Source organism: Helicoverpa armigera, chromosome 22 (genome assembly GCF_030705265.1).
Source record: "Helicoverpa armigera isolate CAAS_96S chromosome 22, ASM3070526v1, whole genome shotgun sequence".
NCBI lineage: Eukaryota > Metazoa > Arthropoda > Insecta > Lepidoptera > Noctuidae > Helicoverpa > Helicoverpa armigera.
This window is the reverse complement of record NC_087141.1, coordinates 9738534-9761532: the sequence shown is the minus strand read 5'-3', so window position 1 is coordinate 9761532 and position 22999 is coordinate 9738534. Positions and strand designations below refer to the sequence as shown.

Genomic DNA, 22999 nt, shown 5'->3' with positions numbered 1-22999 from the left:
TTTCGAAAAACTTTTACAGGCCTTCTTCTTCCTCCTCCTGCCCTGTTCCCTAAGGCCTATTTGATTTTTTTTTTTAACTTGAATTTAGTTAGTAAGTCTGCGTCCTCACCTCAACCAGCTTGACAACATTAGGATGGTCAAGTTTCTTGAGCACAGCTATTTCGCGGTACACTCGCTGCAGTGGGTCGGGCGGCGGCCCGGGCCCCGGGCGTCGCGGCGGGGCCCGCCCAAACAGGCCTGCGCGCCGCATTAGCTTGCGTTTGGAGAGGATCTTCATTGCCTGGGGAAGGAATTGTAGGGTTAATTTTTATTTAAATGAAAAGTGATCCATATAGTTGTTGGTAATGAAAGCTAGGTTTAACAGTTCATGTCAGCATGTGCTTAACCTAAACTATGTTGGAAAAAGTAGGTATACAGAAGCAGTTGAGTCCGATTGTTTCACAAGGAGCGACTGCCAATTTGACCTTCTCAACCTAGTTACTTGGTCAGACTATAGTTCTGTCCTGAGCGTTATTTTTTTTACCGATTTCCCTAAAACGTGAAGGTTCTTAATTCGGATGTTTATATGTTTTACGTTTGGCCGCACAAACCTGTTGTTTGTCAATCGATTTAAAAAAAAACATTTTTACTTATGAATAGAGTTTCATCTGTATTATTACAAGAAAACGTAAAAACAAAACCTTTATTCACAGTCTCAGGTACCTAAGCATGAAACTTTCAGTTAGTAACTCGTAGTTCCCAGAACCACGTTACGAGGTAATCGCTTTGACATTTAACTAGAATTCGCTTTTCTTATATTGTTTCCGGTGAGAGCGGATGTTGATCCCATCACAGTAATCCCTTTAACTTTTATCAACTAACAACCTTATATTTATTGGAGGGCAATAAGCTTTTTCTGATATTTCCTTGTTTGTATTTGTTTTCGCGAAGTTTTACCTGTGCCCTGAGGGAATCACTTCAACTGCCAGAAAAACGTCAACCTTATCCTTAAACTATTAAAATTAAGGAAATTGGTCCTTTTTCCATTCCTTAGCCATTTTACTACATAAGTACGACTGAAAGAATTGCAGCCACGTGCAAATATGCTTCCTTACTAATATTTGTAAGGATTTCCGCGAAGATCGTATTCTCTCGTCCTTGCGATATACCAAGAGATAAAAAGGTAGGTTCCTAGATGTATTGATAAAGCCTGTACTAAGAAAGTTATGATTGATATAAAACTAGCACAAGTTTATCCAAAGTTTACCAAAATTCTAGTCACAGAAAGATCGATCCAAAAATGTTCGGTAACGTTATTTTTTCAATTATATTAAGTGTAGTCTCTTATCTCTCAATAATGTATTTTCCTCAAGTTTGTGGCGTTCAAGACAGTTTGATATATTACGTAGTTTATTAATTTGGTGATCTTCACTTGTATTAGGTTTAATTAATGTTTGACCTTTGGGCGGTTCACAGAAATAGTCATTAGCACTCGAGGAGTAATCAAGAAGATTATTTTATTAGAATTAAGAAGTGTTTATCCTTGCTAATGTTATAATTATGAGTGGATGTCTAGACGTCGATATGTCATACGTTTAGAGATATTGTTGGTCTAGTTATTTAGTGGACTAGACCGAGATAGTTAGCGCTTATTCTAGGAGGCCTACGTTCATAGCAGTTGATGGAAATTGGCTGATGTGATGATGGTATAGTGTCATATTTAAACTTTTTTATGATACTTCAACTCCTTTAGACTGTACGTTAACCACCAAAAATTTATGAATTTATTAAATAAAATTCTGAAACTATACAACAAGAAGATTTACTGATAGACTGTTCTGAGTATTAATTAAACTATAGTGACTTGGCCATATATTTCCTCCTAACTTTAAAGGAGGACTTATGTGCCCGAGTAATTACGGTTTAAAGTTTAAACTGGACAATAGAACGGTCCTCTACAAGACAGCTATTTTAGAAGGTTTCCTGTACAAGAGGCCACTTAACGAGAAGTTGTACATAAACTTAAGCTAAGTTGTAACACTTACATAGTGCGTGTCATCCTCTTCATTGTAGGCTAACTTGACAATCCCGTATGAGCCCTGAAACAAAGCAAATATTATATTTACAGCTAAAGGGGTTGTTTGTCAAAAATCTTCAACTTAAGCATAACATGTAGAGGGGTTCACGAAAATCTTTTTGCATTTTACAAAAATCCAATCTCTTGAAGAAAGTTAAGCTGTCCAAAATCTTACTATTAGTTTAAAGTCGTGGAAAATGATTGCTTGGACGTGCGGTGTAAGCGCTAGGGGCACATAGAACGGGTGAAAGTAGGCGCAAAGTCACTAGAACCAGTCCATGGAGACAAGTTAATAGGGAGAACCCAGAAATAGGTAGATTCTTTGCAATTGGTCAGCAATAACTGTCAACACAAGTTGGTATGATAATATAATAACATAATGTTCCTAAACTCGAAACATAGTTTTTACTCGGACATAAGATAGGAACACTTACTTATGGAAAAGAAAGTAATCCCATAGAACCCAAGTGAACCCTCAAGTATTTTCGTAGTATTAGTAGCATGTATATAAAACCAACAAAGTTGTCCCCTATTACCCAGCAACAGTATGTCGCTTCCAGTACAATTAGCAAAGTCTCGTTACACAACGCCGGGTCACTGCCCTCTCTGTACTCAAACCGGATGTATATTCCCGGATAAACAAACGCAAAAGTATGCGGGAAAAGGAAATAAAGGACAGGAGGTTTTGCTAAATTAAATATGCTCTGCAGGTGGGATTTTTTCAGTGTTGTATTTTCATTTGAATACGGATTGAAGTGATTATTTTGTTACTTGATATTTCGGTGATAGATGCAGTGACCGTAAGCTACACAGATTACGGATTAAACGACCAACTATTTACATATGTAACCCGAAATAAAGATAGTCGTATCATGAACTAATTCATTAGGTACCTATTTATGATGACAAGATCCTATCTAGATCTATTGGAATTGAACCTGCTACACATACCCCTACGTCTTTGCATCCATTAGGCCAAATATTTCTACCTGTATTATACACATTTGTAACCCGTGTAGCTAGAAGTTATTCTGTATTCAAATTGGGTACGTGTGGCTAAGTAACTGATTAAAGTATTGGGTAGCAAAACTTTCCTCAACATCTCGCTTCTTCTAAAATAAGGGCGTCAACAAACCTGTCCAATAGGCTCGAGCAATCTATACTGGTTGAGCTGCACATAGCCCGAGGCCTGCGCCAGCGACACGCGGCGCGACTCGCGCGGCACTCGGCGGGGACGCGGCGATCCCTGCCCGCACTCGGCGGACTTGGCCGCGTGCGAGCGGAGGAGCGTTGAGCGGTCACCTGTCGCTGGGTATGTAGACAGCCTAAGGAGAAATGAGAGAGTTCAAAGTCTTGGTCAAATTGTAGGACAGTTGTGCCTATCAATACCCTTGCTATCACCCGTAGCCTGGCTATTGCATTAGAGTTAAGTTAAATCTGTAGTTAGGTTTGGGTTTAAAACCAGTAAAAAATCGCCATTGAAGAGATCCTGTCTGAGCCCGTAACTGACTTTTTTGAAATTTTCTAGGGGAAGTTTCACAGCTGTCTTTCATTTATCTAACAATGCCGCACTAAAAAAAAATCCTATAAAAAATAAGCCATAAGACGAAAAGCAATATCACAACGCCTGATTTAGTGCATCTGTCCACCATCTTTCTTAAATAGTTCATCAGTCAATTGCGTGCAAAGTCATCAAAATAACCCAACACCTTAAAACGTCTCCAAACCCTGCTGATGGTCACAACACAGTAACTGACATATCTGATGCAGTAACTGACACGGCTGATGCAGTAACCTGTCAGTGCTAGTCGTGGGTAACCACTAACTGATCGTTACTCGGCGGGCGCACGCCTCGACGTTGTCGACGCCTACTCTGACCTCAACGAGTTGACACTTGCACTGCTTGTGGTTAGGGAGGTTAAGATTGTTAATTAATTTTATAGGTAAAGCGAGTATGTTGTGTCTAATCAGCTATACATGAACACCTCAAGTCGCTAATGAAAATTTTTAAAAATATAATATTATCATGTACTATTTTCGTAACTAAAGCCACAACTCTCAAAACGAATATGGAAAAGAAACAAGTCTTTGTTTCTTAAAAAAAAAACGCATATTAAATGGTAACTGACTGTTAAATTGCAATTGTAAATAAAAAGTGATAATCTTATCGAAAATTAAATCAAAATGCACAAATAACTTTAAACTTATTACATCATTAATTGTATGTTACATTTTTAAAGCGCAAACAAAAAGTCTTGATACTTGAACAAAACCTTAAAATCACTATAATTAAAAGTTTGTATTTTTTGTGTTTGCAACACTTAACGACATTTATCTCTGCCCCATTCACGGCAGATTTGTAAAAACGTTCTTTGAAATTATTATTTTTTGTTGAACTTTGCGTCTATGGAGGCTGTATGTCTTGTGGTCATAAATTATAACTTTTAAAAACGCCTGCGGTTCGGTAAAAACACGGTTTTGTGCATGATCTCTTTTGTAAACCTTTGTTTATTTGAAATTGAGGTAAAAATAACATTTTTATTAAGATCAATAACGAAAGTACCTATGTCCTATGTCAGCAAATAATAATATGACGTCAAGGGATTTTGATTTACCTCGTTTTTCCAGCAAAATTAGTGATTGTAAACACAATTGAAAAACAAAAAATGTATAGCAAGAGTTATTTTTATATGAAAAGTTATATTATCTGAATGTCTGACAGGATTACTGAAAATTCTATAATCCAAGAACCCTAAATAGACTTGCGGCTAATCTGAGCTGATAGAAAGATTTGCACCAGTAACACCCAAATATGACCGTTGATAACTCGGTTCGGATTATTTTCGATAATAACCTAACTTCATATGTTTCAGGCTTACAGGCTCAACATTGCCTTTTTCCTTGTTTATGTCGGGTAAGGAATAACCTTGTAATATACTGACACGGGATGAAGAAGATTTTCTTGAGCCTTTGACAAATATTTTACCCAAGTTGTAATACTGCGTCATTTCCTTCTTGAGGAAAGGACAAACACACAGAGAATAAGGAAGTTGGTCTAGGGATCAGTTACAAACTTAAGTATCTCATTTGATAGGTATTAATAACTTTAGGTATTATTAACTTTTCCATGTAATCGTTGATTTCTAATGATCACCATAGGTCATACGGCTATAAGTATGGCGATCTTTTTCGTTGCTTATTAGCTTAGCAGCATATTTGACTGATGAAAGACTATTGATAGGTTTATTGTCATTAAATACAGCTTGATTTTTAAATTCATTTAAGGGAAGGCTTAGTTCTGGACCAGTTCTCCTTTATGCCAATATATGGTCTTCTAATTATCGATCAACAATCAGATCAAGTAAAGTATTAGAATGTGTTACCTGTCGCTGTCTGGCGGCTGCCACCGGTTCCTCTCATGTTCTCTGTTGCCACCGTTAGACACGTCCACTGCTGAGTGTCTGCAACAATGCACGGGATACGTTAGATATGCTACAGATAACTATTAGTCTGGCTAAGCATCCCAGTTTCTTGGTCCGCTTGCAGTTCACCAGAATTTAAGACTGCTCAACAGACCTCTACAGCAACTATTAAAGGTTCATAAATGACAGGAAAAGAAACCTGTACTTAGAAATTAGCCTCTCATGGAAGGCCTGCTTCAGAGCTGTTTTGACTAAATGAATGAAAACGAACATTTCAAATATCTTTATATAATATCTCTATAATGTCCTTAAGTACATCATAAATGTTTCAAATACCACCTATAAATACCAAAATACTTGACAAAAATAATTTTTTTCCTCAACCAGCACATTCCTGCCATATTTCCCGTGTCTTTCTCGTCAAAGCACACAGACGCACGTGCGACACAATTAGATTAACTTCACGTTACTCATGAAGGGGGTAAGCAGAGACTACGTGACAGACAAACATATCACGTGATTGGACAGGGTAGTATCATTAGTCATTGTGTGTGGACGTGGCGTGAATGGGGCAGATTATTTGGATTTATATTTTGGGTCATAATTTCGGAGGTGCGTATTTTAGTGGATAAATATGGTTGTTTATGGGTGTAAATTGTTTAGTTAAGTTAATATATTGTGTTAATTTATTGTCTGTTCTGAAGAATTTGTACGGGGGAGACGAAGAATGGTGGTCACGTTTGATAGCAGAATAATAAACATTCTTTTGGAATCCAATTGGCTTGTTGTTTCTATCCGTGTTGTTACGATATAATAAATCGAGTATCACTTATTTTGGACTTATTAACAACTTATCTTTAAAATAAGATAAATCGTTGTAACTTTTCACTGACGCAGCTTTACAGATGACATGACTTTGTTATACTTCTACAGATATTATGAGAGCATTTGGTTTTTCTCCCACAACTAGTGAGAAATTGATATAGCGAGAAAACTATTGTGTTACACGTAGCGTCTGAAGGGGTAAGCAGAATTGGAGGTAGCAGCTGACAGTCGAGCAAATAGTTCTGAAGTAATAGGGGATAATGTGCTGTATCTTGTTTTAGCGTAAACGATGTTTAGTTCGTGTACGGTTTACATTGCTACATTTTTAAGTAAGTATGTTTCTATTTTATTACCCCCAAAGCCACGCCATGGATAGTTTTGATGTTTTTGACGTGGAAAATGTGGTTGTGGTTCTCTATTTGGTAATATAAATTACTAGTTCTGTTCTCGGGGTTACACTCGCGTGTCGTGAAAACTAATACCCGTACCCGGATTTTTGCCTATGTTATTAGGAATGAGTGTAGTTTTCCAACTGTGAAACAATTTTTCAAATCAGTTCATTAGTTTCGGAGCCTTTACAGTACATACATATAAACAAAGAAAAAAATGATTCCTCTTTATTATATTAGTAGAGATTATATTTGTATTTTGACACAGGTTTTAAACGATTGTTTCTTGTTTTTTTTATAAATAAACAAATGAACCTGCAACTTACAGTATTTTTGTATATTCAGAGAGCAGGAATCAGTAAGTGAGTTTTGTGTGCTACAGGGGGAGTCAATTAAACCTGTCGAGCGAGTGTGGCCGCACCCTGTATGTGCGGTGTACAGGCTGATTGCGTTCTGTGGCTTTTTACTTTTTGTAGTATTTTGGTGCGCTGTTAATAAACTTGCGTTGGGATGTGGGCGGTTTTTGTGAATATGGTATTGGTATACTGTAAGGTACTGTAAAAGTTAGTCTATGGAAAGATCTTTAGTCCAAATACTTATTAGTACCTATATAGTTTCGAGCTCCACAGTATATGTTCTTACAATCTAAACTTTGAGAGAACATTCATCGTCAAATTCTATAAGCAATTTGTAATCCGCTTGCGTGAATTAGTCCTCCCGGGACGCGGGTGAAACTATTTTATGCAATGACTTATAGGTAAGTTTAATTTGCTACAGATGCCCAAAAAACAGCGTCAGATGTAGGTATACTTATCTGAATATTTAAGTGGCGTAGGTGTTTTAGTATTGACAACCGCAGCGAAACACCTAGCCACAACATGACACCATTATATCCTATTTTACAGTAAAAGTAAGTCACAATGGCGCCAATTACTGGTAATTCCTGCACTTACTGCAGTTCAGTGGACAGCGAGTACAAAGGAACGCACTTCAATAATAAATGCTCTGCAGTTAATGGCTTGAGAACGCGACGACTGCACACTGCACTCACCAGTACCTAGTTTATAATTAACTTGCTAATATACCACGAATGTAAATGGAATAAGAAAATGAGTAAAAATAGGTGAAATTGACAAAAAAGTTAAAAAAAAGAGATAATGTTATTACTTATTTAAAGAAAATTCTGAAGAAACTCATTCACAGATACACGTGTGCCTGAAAGGTTTATATTCGCAGCTTATATCCTGTTTTAATTTCAAAACTATTCATTTACCAAAGTACATACCTAAAAATAGGTTGTTACGGGTTTTTCATGCACAATGAAACGAGATCAGTGATTACCACCGTATATTAACAGAACCTTAAAACTAGCCACTCACAGAATACCTAAGCTTAAACTAACTTAATCTAATTTGGACGCCAGGAGAGTTAATTATGGTGAACTCTGCCAACACCTATGCCCGGTAGCTCCGTATTCAGGGGATAATCCTTATGATAGGTATATCTAAGATTTCGTTCTTAGGTCTTATTAAGATCCAAACTCAAAGGGCGTTGCGTGAGGCTAAAACAATGACAATTGAAATGGTCAGGACCTGAATATGAAGTAATCTATAGATGTCCTAACCCCTTAAAACTAGCACTTACCCCTGTTCGGATTACACAAGCACAATCACTATTATCTTAATGTGTGAATCACTTTAACATAATCTTATTTATACTATGCCGGTAGATAGTAGCTCACAATGACCACATCAACATAGGTCCGTCCTCTTTGAGATAAATGTCGCAAGTGGAGTTTGGACTTATGTGCCACCCTCACGCGATAGAATGCATTACAACGGATTGGACACCCAAAAAGGCAAAATAAGCTACCAAAAGTATTGCGCGATGTTAGGATCGAACTCAAGCCTCCTCGCTATCGATGCCCAAGCGTTAACCGTTTAGCCACCGCGGCGCTTGTCAAACCTAACGAAAATAAAGGTCACATTCCAATCAATGACCATAACAAGGTGCCACCGTTTTGTTCAAAATATAATACAACACATTATGTCTTACACACAAAGAGAGTGATTTTTAACCATTAATAAGAAGACGCATTTATTGTGATTCCATAGTTTTTAAAACCTAATAAACCAGAGTTAAGTGACTGGTATTCAATCCATTTAACATTTAACTGGGCAGTTAAATCTGAACGTAACGTCGTTTGACGGAGTTTACAGCCCGTTTTACGGTTAGTGAGAACACCGACACGATGAGCTCGTAAATATTACAGAAACAACACACTTTATAGGAAAACCGTTTTAAATAGTTAAACTGCAAACTTAAAATCGGTTGATAGTTTTATAGAGCTCATCAGTCATATGAGGATGAATGGTATTAGCGTTTATTAAGTACAACGAACAGTTAGCCAGTCTGTATCAAGCCGACCAAAAATTGTCATTGGATTCAATTACCTTTAAAATAAACTATCAGCCAGAAATTGGGCATACTATTTTACACAGATTTTAGGATAGCCTACAGTTTTCGGGAGACAAATTGTATTGAAGTGATTGCAATCTTAGGCCGCGAACATATGCTAGGTAGCTGTGGACTCGTGCCGACGCGTACTTAAGACAACCTATACATTTTTTGGCCGTAAACACATGTGCTAAAACAATTTCAGTGTAATCATGTCATAACAATATTAAACAAGCCACTTGATTAATTAAATTACTCACACAACGTTTTTTTGCACCGGATGCGCAGCCGCATATTAGTCAGTCACTCGATAACCGTCACACGAACACGTGCGCACAAAGAGTTATTGATGCAAGTGTTGATCTTATCTCGACGAATGTCAATAAACAAGCACCAACTGTGTTACATTAGCAAGTGTAGTTGATTTTATACACTTTTCTGCCGTAAGTCGAAAGTTCAAAATTTGACGATATTTGAATATTTGCTCGCGCAAGTTTTACATATTAATTTGATAAACTGTTTTATTTCTTAATCAATTTCCGAACGCATCTTTTCTAACATTTTATACTTCCGCAACCGCACAGTATGAGTTGGCTATCCTTCCCTTTCCCTCCCATCCCGCTACAATACACCAGAAAGAGAAGGAAGATGCGCCGCGCACACCAACTCTCGGCGCGACTAGCGCCGCAACGCTCCCACCGTTGTGTTCCAAAAACTTTTCGAATCACCGCAACACCGGTCCGCATTTTTATGTGAAAATAAAATTAATTAACCGCACTGCTTCATCTCAAAACCGCATAAATCAGTGTTAGTGTAGTCGGTACACAAGAACTAATCGTGAGTGACAGTGTATTTAACCTACGCGTAGAGGAAACAGCATCGCAGGCCTGCGACAACGTGTACGTCCACCATCCAGTACAAGTTAGTCCTTTTCCTTTCACCAAAAACCCTTTAGCTTCACTCATACTGTGTCTCGGTTTGCCTAATCACCGACCAAGCTATTTTTCATCCCACCATCTCGGAAAGAGTAGTTTTACCCTTTGATATCTGAGCGCAAAAGCCGTTTTTATCCTCTAGAGCGGCAAAGTGATTTGAATTTAGAACATCGTGTGCAATACTCCATTTGTGACCATCTTGATAAGACTTTTCAAACAAATACATATATTAAACAAATAAAATACTGCTTAAAATAATTATTTAATTAATTAAGTAATTTTTATGATTGTTTTTTCATAGATTTTTAACCTCGTTTCATTTTTAAACTGAGTTTTCAAAAAATCATTTTTTTGAAAAATGATGAATTTTTAATTTGATACTCATATGTGCGCGCCATTTTGCTTTTTTGCATATAGTAATTTCCTCGATGAGGTGGGATGAAAAGTTACGTGTTGCACTTGAGTGCAAAGATTTTTCACCTTGTGCTCTTTTGATTCCCTCGCTATCGCTCAGGATTCTAATTCATCAAAATTGAGCCCGCGGTTAAAAAGCAATTTTGCACTGTTGTATAACAAATAACTATTCCCGCATCCGCTACGGGGTCCTTCGATACAGCCCCGCGGTGGTGTACCGACACTGCACCACCAATATTTTTAATTGGATCTTTAATAATAACACGTTTATTTGAGATGGCTTAGGTATACACATTAATCCGGTGTTCGGGTATAGTCGTTCCATATATTTAATGCATCGTCATCAACCATTGTAGAGGTAGATGCATCGTATAAACACTGAAGTTGTTATACATACATAAGAAGGTACATAGAAAAAAGGGCACATCTGTATAATCTCGCACTTCACTGAAACTTTCTAGCAGTTTTATCAGAAAGATTAAATTGTACCATTATGTGCAAATTGTAGCTTACATTGTACCGTTCCGTAGTACCACAACAAATGACCAATAAAACGTCTTGTGGTTACTTTAAAGATTAAAAAAGTTAAACACGCCAAAATAGACGATGTTGAAAACCGATAAGCCGTAGTTTAGAAATAAAATGCAAAATAGGTAATGATATTATAAAACTTAATAACTGCTTCTTTATAAGTAGGTAAGGGCAGCTTATCGTGAAGTCTAGATTTTCTAAGAATTGGCTTTTCTAAAACAATGTATGTTACATAAGTACATGTTATTTATTTATTTATTTTATTTTATTTGTTTATATCAGGCAACTAGGGCCCATAGAAAATTCAATACATACATAATGAAATTACAATAATTATAAACTAATACATATAAAAAATAACAATAATCATCAATTATATTTGTTTACACGAATAGGCGGTGTCGTGTTGCACTGCGTGGTGTCGCGTAGCCTCCCGCGGAATCGCCGGAAAACGACACCTTTCGGCCAAAACTGTTCCTGGAACATGTCGAGATGTTGAGTCGGCACACGTACCACAAACGATTTGAAATTTGTATTGTGTCTCGGCTCCAACTTCTCGACTCTTAAGGTCCAGCTCGTCTTGACTCGTATATACTCCACGATCTCCTCGACCTTCGTGGAGTGATGTAAACGCGAAACATACAGCTGCGTCGTCGGTATTGCGGGGCGCAGCAGCATGTTCGGACCAGTCAACGCAGTTCCGCATTGATTTCGGCTAGATGGCTTCTTCTTCCTTCTCTCCACCTTGACGAAACCATCTGCATCAGCTTTAACTTTACATGGTACAGATTGTACCGTACCTCGGGTTCCTTCGGGCTGATTTTGTATCGCCACAGTAGCTTTAGGTGGCCGTTGGACGGGATCTCGCTTTACGGCATCCGAGTAAACACGTCCAAGCCTAGACGTGCTTACATTCGTCGGCGTCCCGAAGGCAGGGGACGCGGGGAGGGCGGGACACGGTGACGCATCACTAGTAGTGGCGACGGCAGGCGACGAGTGCAATTTTGCTGACTCGGCGCGTTGCGGCGATGCGTTGACCTGTCCGTGGCGTGTGTTGTCGCTGTTGGCATGCGCGTGTGACCTACATACAGAGTTTCGCAATTCTGCTACCTCGCTACGTAGATCACCGATGGTGGATTGTGATGCCTCCAGCTTCAATTGCAGCTCGACCAGGCTGGACCTCATACTTGTGATGTCCTTTAACAGCCTGGTGACGTCGACGTGGTCGAAAGTGACCGGGGGCAGCTTGCGCAAGTCCTTTGCCACGAACGTTGGCACGTCGTGCGGGTCGGTCTCCTTCAACAGCCTTATGGTGTCTTGAAGACTCCTCTCTCCCTTTTCATCTCGCCTGCGGGTCGGCATTCGGTCTGCCATTTGCAGCGACTCGTACAACAGCTTCTTTGCGCTGCGTATCTCCTCCTCGGTGAAGTTCGAGGTGCATATTTGGGTCACACTGACCTCATCCATGACGTCCAGCTGGTACTGCAGGAACGCCAGGACCTCGTTCGCCACGAGTTCTTCCGAACGCATGGTATCAAAATAAGCGGCGGCTGACGCCGCGCTCGGCACGAAATTAAAATAATTTCTGCGAACAGTGCAAACGCGTCCGATGTCAACGAATGAACGCGATACACTGATAATATATATAAAAATAACTGTTATAATACATAAAAATCCAGTACAACCTTAAAGGAATTTGGTACCTACATTCTGAAATATCTATGGAAGCCCAAAAAAATATTTCTTAAAAACTGTGGGTATGTACTCATCATAATTCCTTATGCCAATTATATTTGGGGTCGGCTCAGCTTGTTTTCTTCATTGTTACACTTAATAAAATCATAATAGGTACTTATACTGTATGCTATTTGTTATTGTCATATAGGCTACGTATATTTTAATCAGAACATTAAGTAGCTCTCCCTTTACGAGGGTTAAACATCTAGTTTTGTACAAAGTTAAATATACTTATTTCGGCGGATCTGCAATGTATTTGCATATTGTATTATCCCAGGACTGGGCTATGTAGATAAAATGTCGGTAAGTTATAGCCTGTATACCTACGTTTTGCTACGGAAATTACTGATGAATATTTTATACACATGATGAGCACTCGTTTTCGGGTATATGACGTATTTTGTAAATTTAAATAGTAATCTACGTATTTTTGACGAAATATTCTCAGATCAAAGAAATATGATAAATAGTTATGAAAGTTCGTATTAAAACACATTACTCGACGATTTTTCTAAAAACGTCAAGTTTTCTCATTAGAGGTATTTTTTTATTTTATGTATCTGGTTCACCAACAATTGTTTATACAAGAAACAAGAACTTACGAGCTAGTACAGTAGAATAGCAGTTGTACAACAATTACTTATAGGCAAACTCAACATTTCAGTATAGACATGCACGTAAAAAATTACTAATTTACAAGTACAGTGAAATTAAATAAGCCAAACAGTATATATAAAAGTGATAATGTACATAATTACAAAAGGAAGAAAGCGATAAAAGTTAACAAATTTAAAACAACACTAATTGACATTACAATAAATTATCATCAAGGTATATCAGAGTATAGGTAGACAATATGGTACCTTATATGGCACATATCATATATGATAGGTACCTTATATGGTACTTACATAAAACAATTAATATGCAGAATAGGCACATTATCTCAACACACCACCATGTCGTAGCAGTTAGTCCTAATCTCAGCTATTTACCCGTGGGTCAGGGTGAGGTACCCACATCTGATTTCCATGTCCCACATTATACACATTTCTCATTAAGTAGGTACATACCTCCTGTAGTGTCGGGTAACTACGTCTGTTGTCGACAGCCTGACGTGTGGTGCGGTATGTATTTTAAGTATTATTTTCCTTCGATTAATTAATTTTGTGGTAAGGCTGAAGTTGAGTTAATTAATAATAAATATATAGCTACTTTTGGAATAATCTGTTAGATACCTGTACAGGGATTGGAGCATCAAGCTATTTTTAGTCCAATCTAGAGATAAAATCTAACATTGCCTGTGTGAAGTGTCATAGTTTATTTATAAACAATCGTTAGAATATGACGAGCTTTACAAATAATCATAAATTATGAAAATTTCGGTACATTTTTAGTCAAATTAGAACCCTCTTTCTGGCATAGTTGGTTAAAAAGAAGATTCGTAAAATAACAACATTGGTTTGGCATTTCATGTAATATTCACATATATTCATAATTAAATAAACATTAATTAACTCGATGTACAACTCGCTCATAATGTAAATATGTTCATGCGGCATATTGAATAATTGAAACACCTATTAGATTGCTGTAGCATTAATGATTCAGTACGTCGCTACTAATTGCGCTGATGGAATTACTAACGCATTAGAAGGATTGCCTGCCACGACTAGAGGATGCCACGATGGAATATTATTATGTAAATAAAATTAAAGGTTGAAATGTATGAAAACAACTGGCTGTTTACACAGCGAGATTGACCGAAAAGTTATCTCGGATCGGGCATATAAACAGCTCAAATAAAAGTCTGATGCGCTTTAGGCCTGATCCACAAATGTTAAAACACATACTAAACACATTAGGCTACACCTGTTGCTGATTAATCAGAAATCGGTCGCTCTGAAATTCAGAATGTAACAAGGGCCAACTTGAAAATCAGAAATTAAGAAAATGTGCTTACGACAACATGTACCATGAATTCAAAGCAATTAACAAAAGGGAGTTGGTTGACAGAAGATAATAAACATGGAAATAAACGTCCCTCCCATATAAGACGGCCTAATCTCGTATTGAAAATCATTTTATTGCAACCGAGACTACAAGGCATGAACGTAAATATTAAAGCATATTTTTATAATCTTAAATCTACCAACAGCATCCTTCACGTATCATGTACCTCACAGGACGCGAGTGCTCACAATTTGCATGAACATGTGTAATCACGGGGCACCGCTCGCTGACATTAGCATACAAAGTGCTCGCAAATTATATAGCCCTGCTGTTATTAATATCGTGCTTTATCTCTGCACTAAGATTATTCTTGTAACATTAAATATAATGGTTGAAAAAGTGGGATCAGAAAATTAAGGATATTACAAAGCTCGAGGTTCTTAAGAATTCATTGACTTCGATAAAAATATTACCCGGTGGACTTGTGTCTTGCTTTTTACCTTAACTAATTCATCATCCTCCGAGCCTTTTTCCCAACTATGTTGGGGTCGGCTTTCTTAAGTAATTATAAATCTCTAAAAATTTAACAAGTGTTTCCTTATAATTGGCAAATTCTTATAATATAAAAATAATAAAATGTCAGATAATTCAGTAAAGTTTTCAACATTTTTTCACCCGGTTACCTAATCGTTACCGTTGCAAGCACAATCCGCAATAGCTGAAAATTTCTTTAGCCAACATTTTTTAACCTGTTTTACTCAAAATTTGAAGTCAAATAGTTTATAAACGACCCTGCTCCATTTGACTACTTCGAAAGGCACCCTGAATAGTATTTATACACAGGTAAGTGTACACACAGCAGTAAGTCCATCTCCAATTTAATTAACACTGAAGGCAAGCCATCGGTTATTAATAGACTGTCAGGGTCTGAAGTCGGATATAGCTAGAGGTGCACCTCTAGTATATTATATAGTTGCACTGATTCAGTTAACCTAGATCCATTGGTTAAGGTAATCTACAATTTGTAAGTATTAAGTAATCTGTGCAAAAATCTTTAATTTCGTTAATTCATGTATTAGCCGTTTTTCAGTGGTTTCACTCGAGTTTCGTTGGAACGGATAAAATATATATAGCCTATGTTACTCGGGAAGAGTGTAGTTTTCCAACAGTGAAAGATTTTTTGAAGTCGGTTTAGTAGTTTCGGAGCCTCTAGCTCTTTATTACATTAGATAGTATAAATTTTAAATAGTTTTAGAATTTGTGAGAAAATAATATGGTTTGTTGTTTTTGCAAGGTTGCAAGCAGTCATACTCTGTACCTACTGTACTAATTCAAAATTACCGTGAAAGGCTTGCCAAGACGTAGGTGTATGAAAATCCTTTAGCCAGAAATAGTAATATGATTTTCTCACAAGCAGTAAAGGTACAGAAAATACCTGGAGCTTAACATTTAAACGTATCTAAGTTCCTAGAACCTGTCTACTAGGAGATAACTTTTTCAACGAACCTGTGAATCCATTGAAGTTTCGATTTCGAGGAAAATTACGACTCAGTGGACATACTAATACAGGTATGAATTCTGGTGCTGTGGCACTATCTAGCAGTCGAAGAAGTTATAATGTCATTATTTAATAGAAATCCGTAAAATGTCATGTCATGACTTAAAAGTGAAAACGGGTCAACTTTAAAACGGTACAGCCGATTTTGACAAAATGAGTCTAAGAACTACTGCTGGAAAACAAGCTTTTACCTAACATAACACCGAAACGAAATCGGTTCATCCATTTAAGAGCCAAATTGCCACAAACAGACACAAGAATCTTAAAGTACTCCTTTTCGTGTCGGGGGCCTAAGCCTCAAGTGCAAAGCTCCTAATAAACTACTAGATGACAATATCAACTGTGACAACAAAAGGGTTGATAAAAACCTAAATTATTGACAGTAGTACCACGGGCAGAAAGAAAAATTTACCCGTGGTACTACTGGTAGTACTATTGGTAGTACCACGGGCAACAAACGAAATTTTCCAGTCTTATAAGTACTTGAAGCAATACGTGTGAAACCACGGGCATCTACTAGTATGCCATATAAGCAGATATTTTGTTAAAACATCTGCCAGAGCTCGCGCGTTTGTTATCTATTAACGTTACAGAGGCCTGAAACTCAGCTGCGAGATTGTTTATGAATATTGTAGTGTAATAGGAAACAAGCTTGTTTCGTACTTATTACATTCTAGACATTTTCATGTGATTTTACTTGAATTTATGCACACAGATTGAAAAATATGATAGAAGATACGGCTAGGGCTCTATAGTGTTCAACTGCGCATTTTTTGCTGTGTTCTAAAATTATTTTATTTACTGTAAGTCAATAAATACTTATTAATTTAATCGTTTATATACATAATTTCACACACAGACAAGAAGAAAAATAGAACAAATACTTCAAGGGAACAGCTTAAAAGAAAAATAACTAGGTATGTTAAGGACATAAGAGGAAGGTATTACAAACTTTCTTGTATTCTCATTTGTGCATGAAACATATACTGAGTGCATTATCTAAACGTAACAAAACTGAGTAAATAAGGTTTCCCTCTCACCGCACTCGCCAACATTTTCGGTATTGGAATTTATGATCATAACATGAAAAATAAATCCGTGAGAACGTCACTGAAATACTGGTTCAGCAGCTTTTTATCAGGCAAATACTAGTGCAACTTTTCTAAGTTTGTCTTAAAGTATATTTTGGACACCAATGGCGGATAAAAAGGTGAAGAAAACATCTTGGGGAAACCTGGACTATAGTCTAAAATCACCAACCCGCATTGAGCAAGCGTGGTGATAAATGCTCAATCCTTCTCCGTGTGAGAGGAGGCCGCAGCCCAGCAGTGGGACGATAAAAAGGCTGTAACAGCTTTTAATTAATTAGGAGAAATAATTAAGCTAGCTACACTATGCAATTCGTAAATATTATAGTACTCATCGTTTAGCACACGCTCAATGCGAACCGCAAACCAATATTACAGCACTTGAGCTGCTAAATATTTAATGAAACTACCCACAATCCATGTTCTATAATGTTCAATGGTGCGTTAGTATTAGTGGGTGCGGGGAGAAGTGCTGCGGTCGGGATATGGATGGGTTACCGTTTATCTGAAGTGTTAGTACTAAGTGATATAGAGACATTCGATTTGGAATATCTTAGTAGGTACATTACCTGTGATGTAGGTTAAGTTTGGTCACTATAATGTCCTGCGGGGTTGGCTGATCTCCTTACATGAGATGCTCCTTACAGTCGCCGTAGCCGATAATCGGCTAGGAGGACATCATCATCATTATCTTCGTTGTATTTTTAATCTTACTATAGATTGGCAAAATCATTAGTGCCACTGTAATGGTACGCGTTTTGCGGGGAACGTAGGCAGAAGGGTTGAAGTATGCCCGGGGAATATACATACAATTACATACATAAAATACTTAGATATAACGTTTCTATAGTTAAAATCGTAATTACCACTGCTAACCACTTAATAATCTGCAGCACTGCGGTTTTAATTAGACATTTAAATTTCATTGCAAGTAGGTGTAAATTACCATACTTCATTATCAACTTTCAACTTTCTAAATAATCTCACTACTATGACGTCTAACTATCTTGCAGAGCTTAACTTAAGCTGCATAGCGAAAGCTCTCGAAGCTTTGGCACTGAAATGCAAAACCGTCAATTATGGAACGTAAACAAGGCAGACTAAATCTAGACTACAGGACGAAATCTAGCCTTACCTACAGTCTAGGTAAACCTTAAGGAATGTTCTAGACTTATCACAAACAGATGGTGAATTGTTTGTGACGGTTATAATGGGTTTAATTTTGGATGTATAATGAAATAGATACTATACTACACAGTATCCAGGTTCCTAAGAACTCTTACAAAGTTAGTTCATTATTATAACTTGCCATAGTAAGGTAATGCAAAATAAGTCAGTTTAACACACTGCAGATTACTGCAGAGTAAAAAGTCGTCGGAGATTTTAGCCCGCTGATCAGATTTGTTTTTTTAAGAAAATTATGAATTTGATTATAGTTTTTAGGCAGTCTGATACCGTCTAAATAATTATCAAATCTTTGTGAATACTATTATTTCCATACTTATTTATTAGCCCGAACAAACCTTCAACCGACTAAAAATCTGCAATATGCTGGTGCACTAACGGGTCTTTATCTATAAGAAGAGATTAAAGTACTGGCAAGCCGGCAGTTTATCTTAACCATCTCCTCCTGTTTCCACTCTACAAATTCCTTAGTCAACCATTTTGGGATACAATTTATTTTCCACAAAATTGAAAAGTAAATGGTTTTCTCTGTCGAGAATGTAAAAGTTAGGCGTTTATGCAAAACTGGGTAATATCCGCTCTTTGTTACCATGTTGCTACCCTGTTGTTACCCCCGAGGGACTCACTACTTCTGGTTTTTATGTATAGTTAATGCCTTGGACGACAGTTTATCTAAGTACTGATGTTTTGTTCGGTCAGTTTACTCGTTTGTAGTCTGGTGATATTTATCAAAAGAGTTGTTGCGCAAGAGTTATTGTTCTTTCCAGTATAAATACTTAGGAATTGGTGGAAGTTATATTTTGTAATGTTTAAAATTCAAAAAACACTTTCGCAGCCAATTTGAATTTCCTTTTAAAAGCTTTAAAATCATAATTGCGAGTTCACCAAGAAAATACAAGTCCCACACGTTGCAATTTGAGAAAATAGTTTTTTTTTTTGCATTTTCCATTTAACCGAACATAATACAGTAAAGTTGTTCTCAGAAGCAAGATGTAAAGCAATTGTCTATCAAGAATTCAACAGTGTTAGTAAATTCCATTCCAGTATTGTAAATTGAAGAGTAAATTCATTTAGTACACCTTTACCATTGAATTATTGAGACGAAATGCTTTTAAACCAAAATAGGCTAAAATATAATATTTTAAAAGCAGAATAATTATTAGAAGGGAATTTTAAGTTGTTGCCTAAAAAAAATAATTAGTAAATAAAATAAATAGAAAATATATTCTAAAAGTAAATAAAATGGTAGGTATATATCTATTAAGTTCTGGATCTTTGAAAGTGACTGTGACTTAAACTGTTAATAGAAGTCGACTGTTGGATAAACAATAGCCTATCTTAGCATCAATAGCTTATCTCAATCGATTCAGCGTCTTAAGCTTGAAAGCGTAACAAACAAACACACTTTCGCATTTATGACATTTGTAAAGATATTTCAACAAGGATATGTAAACTGTCACAACTTAAGCTGAGATTAAACATTTTATCTAACATAACTCGGACCCGTCATTGTCCATGAAACCCTTACTTTGGACCCCTTCGACCCCATTCGACCCCATTTTAATATTTACAGCCTCCCAGTTTTCAGTTTAGCATGTTTTTACAGTAAATAGGAGCAGTTTATTGCCAGTTTTAAGAACATAAAATTCTTATTACCCTGTTCACTGTAAAGTGTACTTGACTTAGTTGAACATGTTTGTATATTGGTAAGGCATGTTTTTGCCTCAAAGTTGTTATATTTTGAGAGTAATTTTGGGTAGTTAAAAATGTTAGTAAAGTTTGGCTTGTACAGTGTTACAGGTTTGTAAGAAGCGCTTTTGGAAGTGATATTATTTTTAAGATCTGCTACAAGACGGCTTACATTTTGTTCGAATCTATAAAAAATGGCCAAACAAAATAGATCTGCGCAAAAATCCCTACTGACAAAATTAAAATAAGATAGTTAAGAATCCAAAAAATATATAGAACTGTAATTGTGCAATGATCCCTACTAATATTATAAATGCGAAAGTAAGTCTGTATGTCTGTCTGTTACGCTTTCACGTCTAAACTACTGAACTGATTTTAATACTGGTACAGAATGTTTTTGTCTTAACGATTGCTATCTTTCTAATAGGTATATGTAGGTATTAATGAGAAAGCATTTTTACCTTTTCCTTTATTTCGTAGCAGACTCTCTTGACAAATTCGGCAGCTTTACCAGTCAAAGAAAGATTCTTATCTAACCCTGCCCATAAAACAAGCTTAACATTACCTTATCCACTAGTTAATCCCATGGACATTACCACATTAACTAACAACACATAAGTGGTGTATTGTGTAACCATCAGACAAATGACATCATTGTCTGGCAGATGACCACTGCTGTCTGGTGAATCATCTACTAAGCTCGTGACACATTAGTGTCTGGATGTTAATTGTGTGAGTTTTATTGTATTCGGTGAAGATTGAAAGGGTAAGTGGGTTATGAGGTTGTTAATGAATATAAATGAGCAAATGAGCAGTAATTGTATGCTGCAAAAGTCTTTTACAAAGAAGTATCGGCTGCCTAGCTATGTCTTAATAACTATAGTGGGGTTGTCTATCAATCGAGCAGGATAAAGTTGAAAAATAGCTTTGTGTCTTATACGGAGCGACTGCTTATAAACCTGAACTGTCTTCCCCATAAAATTACTTAAATAACTCTATATTCTTAGACAATACGGTAAGTAATCAGTTTTCGGGTGTTTAAATAGGATAGGATTTTCAATTTAACGTGCCAAAGGTTTTTTAAAATTATGAAAAAAAAAGTATCTAAAAAGTCTGTAAGTACATACCTTTTTTTTTTGTTGTCGCTGGGCTAAAAATGCTATTACGCATCCCCTTCCCATCGGGGGACAGGAGAGGGGTATGTGGGACTCCCCGGTAAACACGTTCCCGGTATACCCACTAAAAAGGCCCAGCGGCACTCCGACCTCGCCTGAGTGGAGGGGGTCTGGGAATCCATGGCATCCAGTCCCCCACCGGCGATTGCCCGCCTTACGGCAGGCCCCTCATACCTCCCCCTAGTGGGGAAGGGTCCTTATAATGGCCGGAGCGCAGGGGTTGATCCTTGTGGCGCAGGCGGTGGCGCCCCCGTGCCTGTCGCCCGCTGATCACCCCCCGGGGCGGATGGGGACAGACGTTGTATTCGCCGTCTTCTGCCCCTTCTTCGTCTACGGAGCGGCACCGCGAGAGGGTCGTTCTCCCGCATGCGCTCCGCCGCTTCCTTCTGAGACATGACGTCTTCACAGAAGGAGGCTACCGCTTTCCATATCTCCTCACTTCCCAGCATGGCAGCAATCACGCTGGAGAGCGAGAGGTCATTCCCGACCACCGCCATCAGAGCGCGGCGGGGTTCAGCCCACGATGGGCACACCTGAAGTGTGTGCTCTGCCGTATCCACCGTAGCTTCGCAGTGGTGACACTGTGGGGTCTCCTCCCTCCCAATCCGGTGCAGGTACGATCCGAAGCAGCCATGCCCGGACAGCACCTGCACCAGACGCATCGAAAGGCACCCATGCCGCCGATCGAGCCAGCCGTTCAGGACAGGCCCGATGGCATCCAGCGTCCAGCGACCGTACGTTGCCGAGGCAAGATCTTCGGCCCAGTGCAGAGTTATTGCCTCCCTTGCCTCCTCACGCACCTCTTCTTTTTCTGTCGGGTCTGGGCGCCGGTTTAGCGCCTTCTGTCCCGCCGTCCAGTCGTACACTCTGGCGAGTACCCAAGCCTCGAGCTCCCAGGGAGGAGTACCTGCCAGAACGCACGCCGCCGCAAAGCTCACCGTGCGGTACGCCCTCGATACCCGCTGTGCAATGGCCCTTTGTGGCCTGCGGATGGCAGCGGCGTTCACCCTACTGCACAGTGAGTCTGCCCAGATTGGGGCCCCGTACAGTGCCATACTTTTGAGTATGCCGGCGTATAAACGTCGGCATTGGTCGCCGGGACTACCGATGTTAGGGAGGAGCCATGAGAGGGCGCCCGCAGTCCTCATCAGGCGCGTCGACAAGCCGCTGAAGTGTGCTCTGAAGCACCACTTACTGTCGAGCACTATGCCCAGATATTTCATCTGGGGCTGCACCCCAATGCGGACACCCTCCACATGGATATGGGCGTCGGGCGGTTCTTGCTGCCGGGTCCCATGGAAGAACACGGCCTCGGTCTTGTGCAGCGCCACCGTCAGCCCTAGGCGGGAGATTCTGTCCACCACTTGAGAACCGCCCGCCGAGGCCAAGCTGGCTGCCTCTCCAAAATTTCTCCCCCTGGCCGTCAGAAGGGTGTCGTCTGCATAGCAGATGACAGACGTGCCACGGGGGAGGTTGCCCCTCAAAAGCCAGTCGAATCCGATGTTCCACAGGAGTGGCCCTAAAACTGAACCCTGCGGGACACCGGACTCGACGACGTAACGTCGGAGCTGGCCCGACTTGTCCA

At 38.6% G+C, this 22999-nt stretch overlaps 2 protein-coding genes across 4 annotated transcripts in view; one reads left to right on the top strand and one right to left on the bottom strand.

Annotated features, from left to right (window-relative positions):
- The window catches only part of LOC110378686 (2-methoxy-6-polyprenyl-1,4-benzoquinol methylase, mitochondrial), a 381156-nt gene that overhangs the window by 53290 nt on the left and 304867 nt on the right, over nucleotides 1-22999 (top strand). The gene's annotated exons all lie outside the window — the stretch shown is intronic.
- LOC110378676 (calcium/calmodulin-dependent protein kinase kinase 2) overlaps nucleotides 1-22999 on the bottom strand; it is a 222477-nt gene that overhangs the window by 11091 nt on the left and 188387 nt on the right. For all 3 annotated transcript variants that reach the window (XM_064040381.1, XM_064040382.1, XM_049842897.2), the window contains 4 exons: nucleotides 5440-5517; nucleotides 3192-3381; nucleotides 2025-2078; nucleotides 110-280 (listed from right to left, as the gene is read on the bottom strand). In XM_064040381.1, coding sequence (XP_063896451.1) covers nucleotides 110-280; nucleotides 2025-2078; nucleotides 3192-3381; nucleotides 5440-5517 — 493 coding nt within the window. The remainder of the gene's footprint in view (nucleotides 1-109; nucleotides 281-2024; nucleotides 2079-3191; nucleotides 3382-5439; nucleotides 5518-22999) is intronic.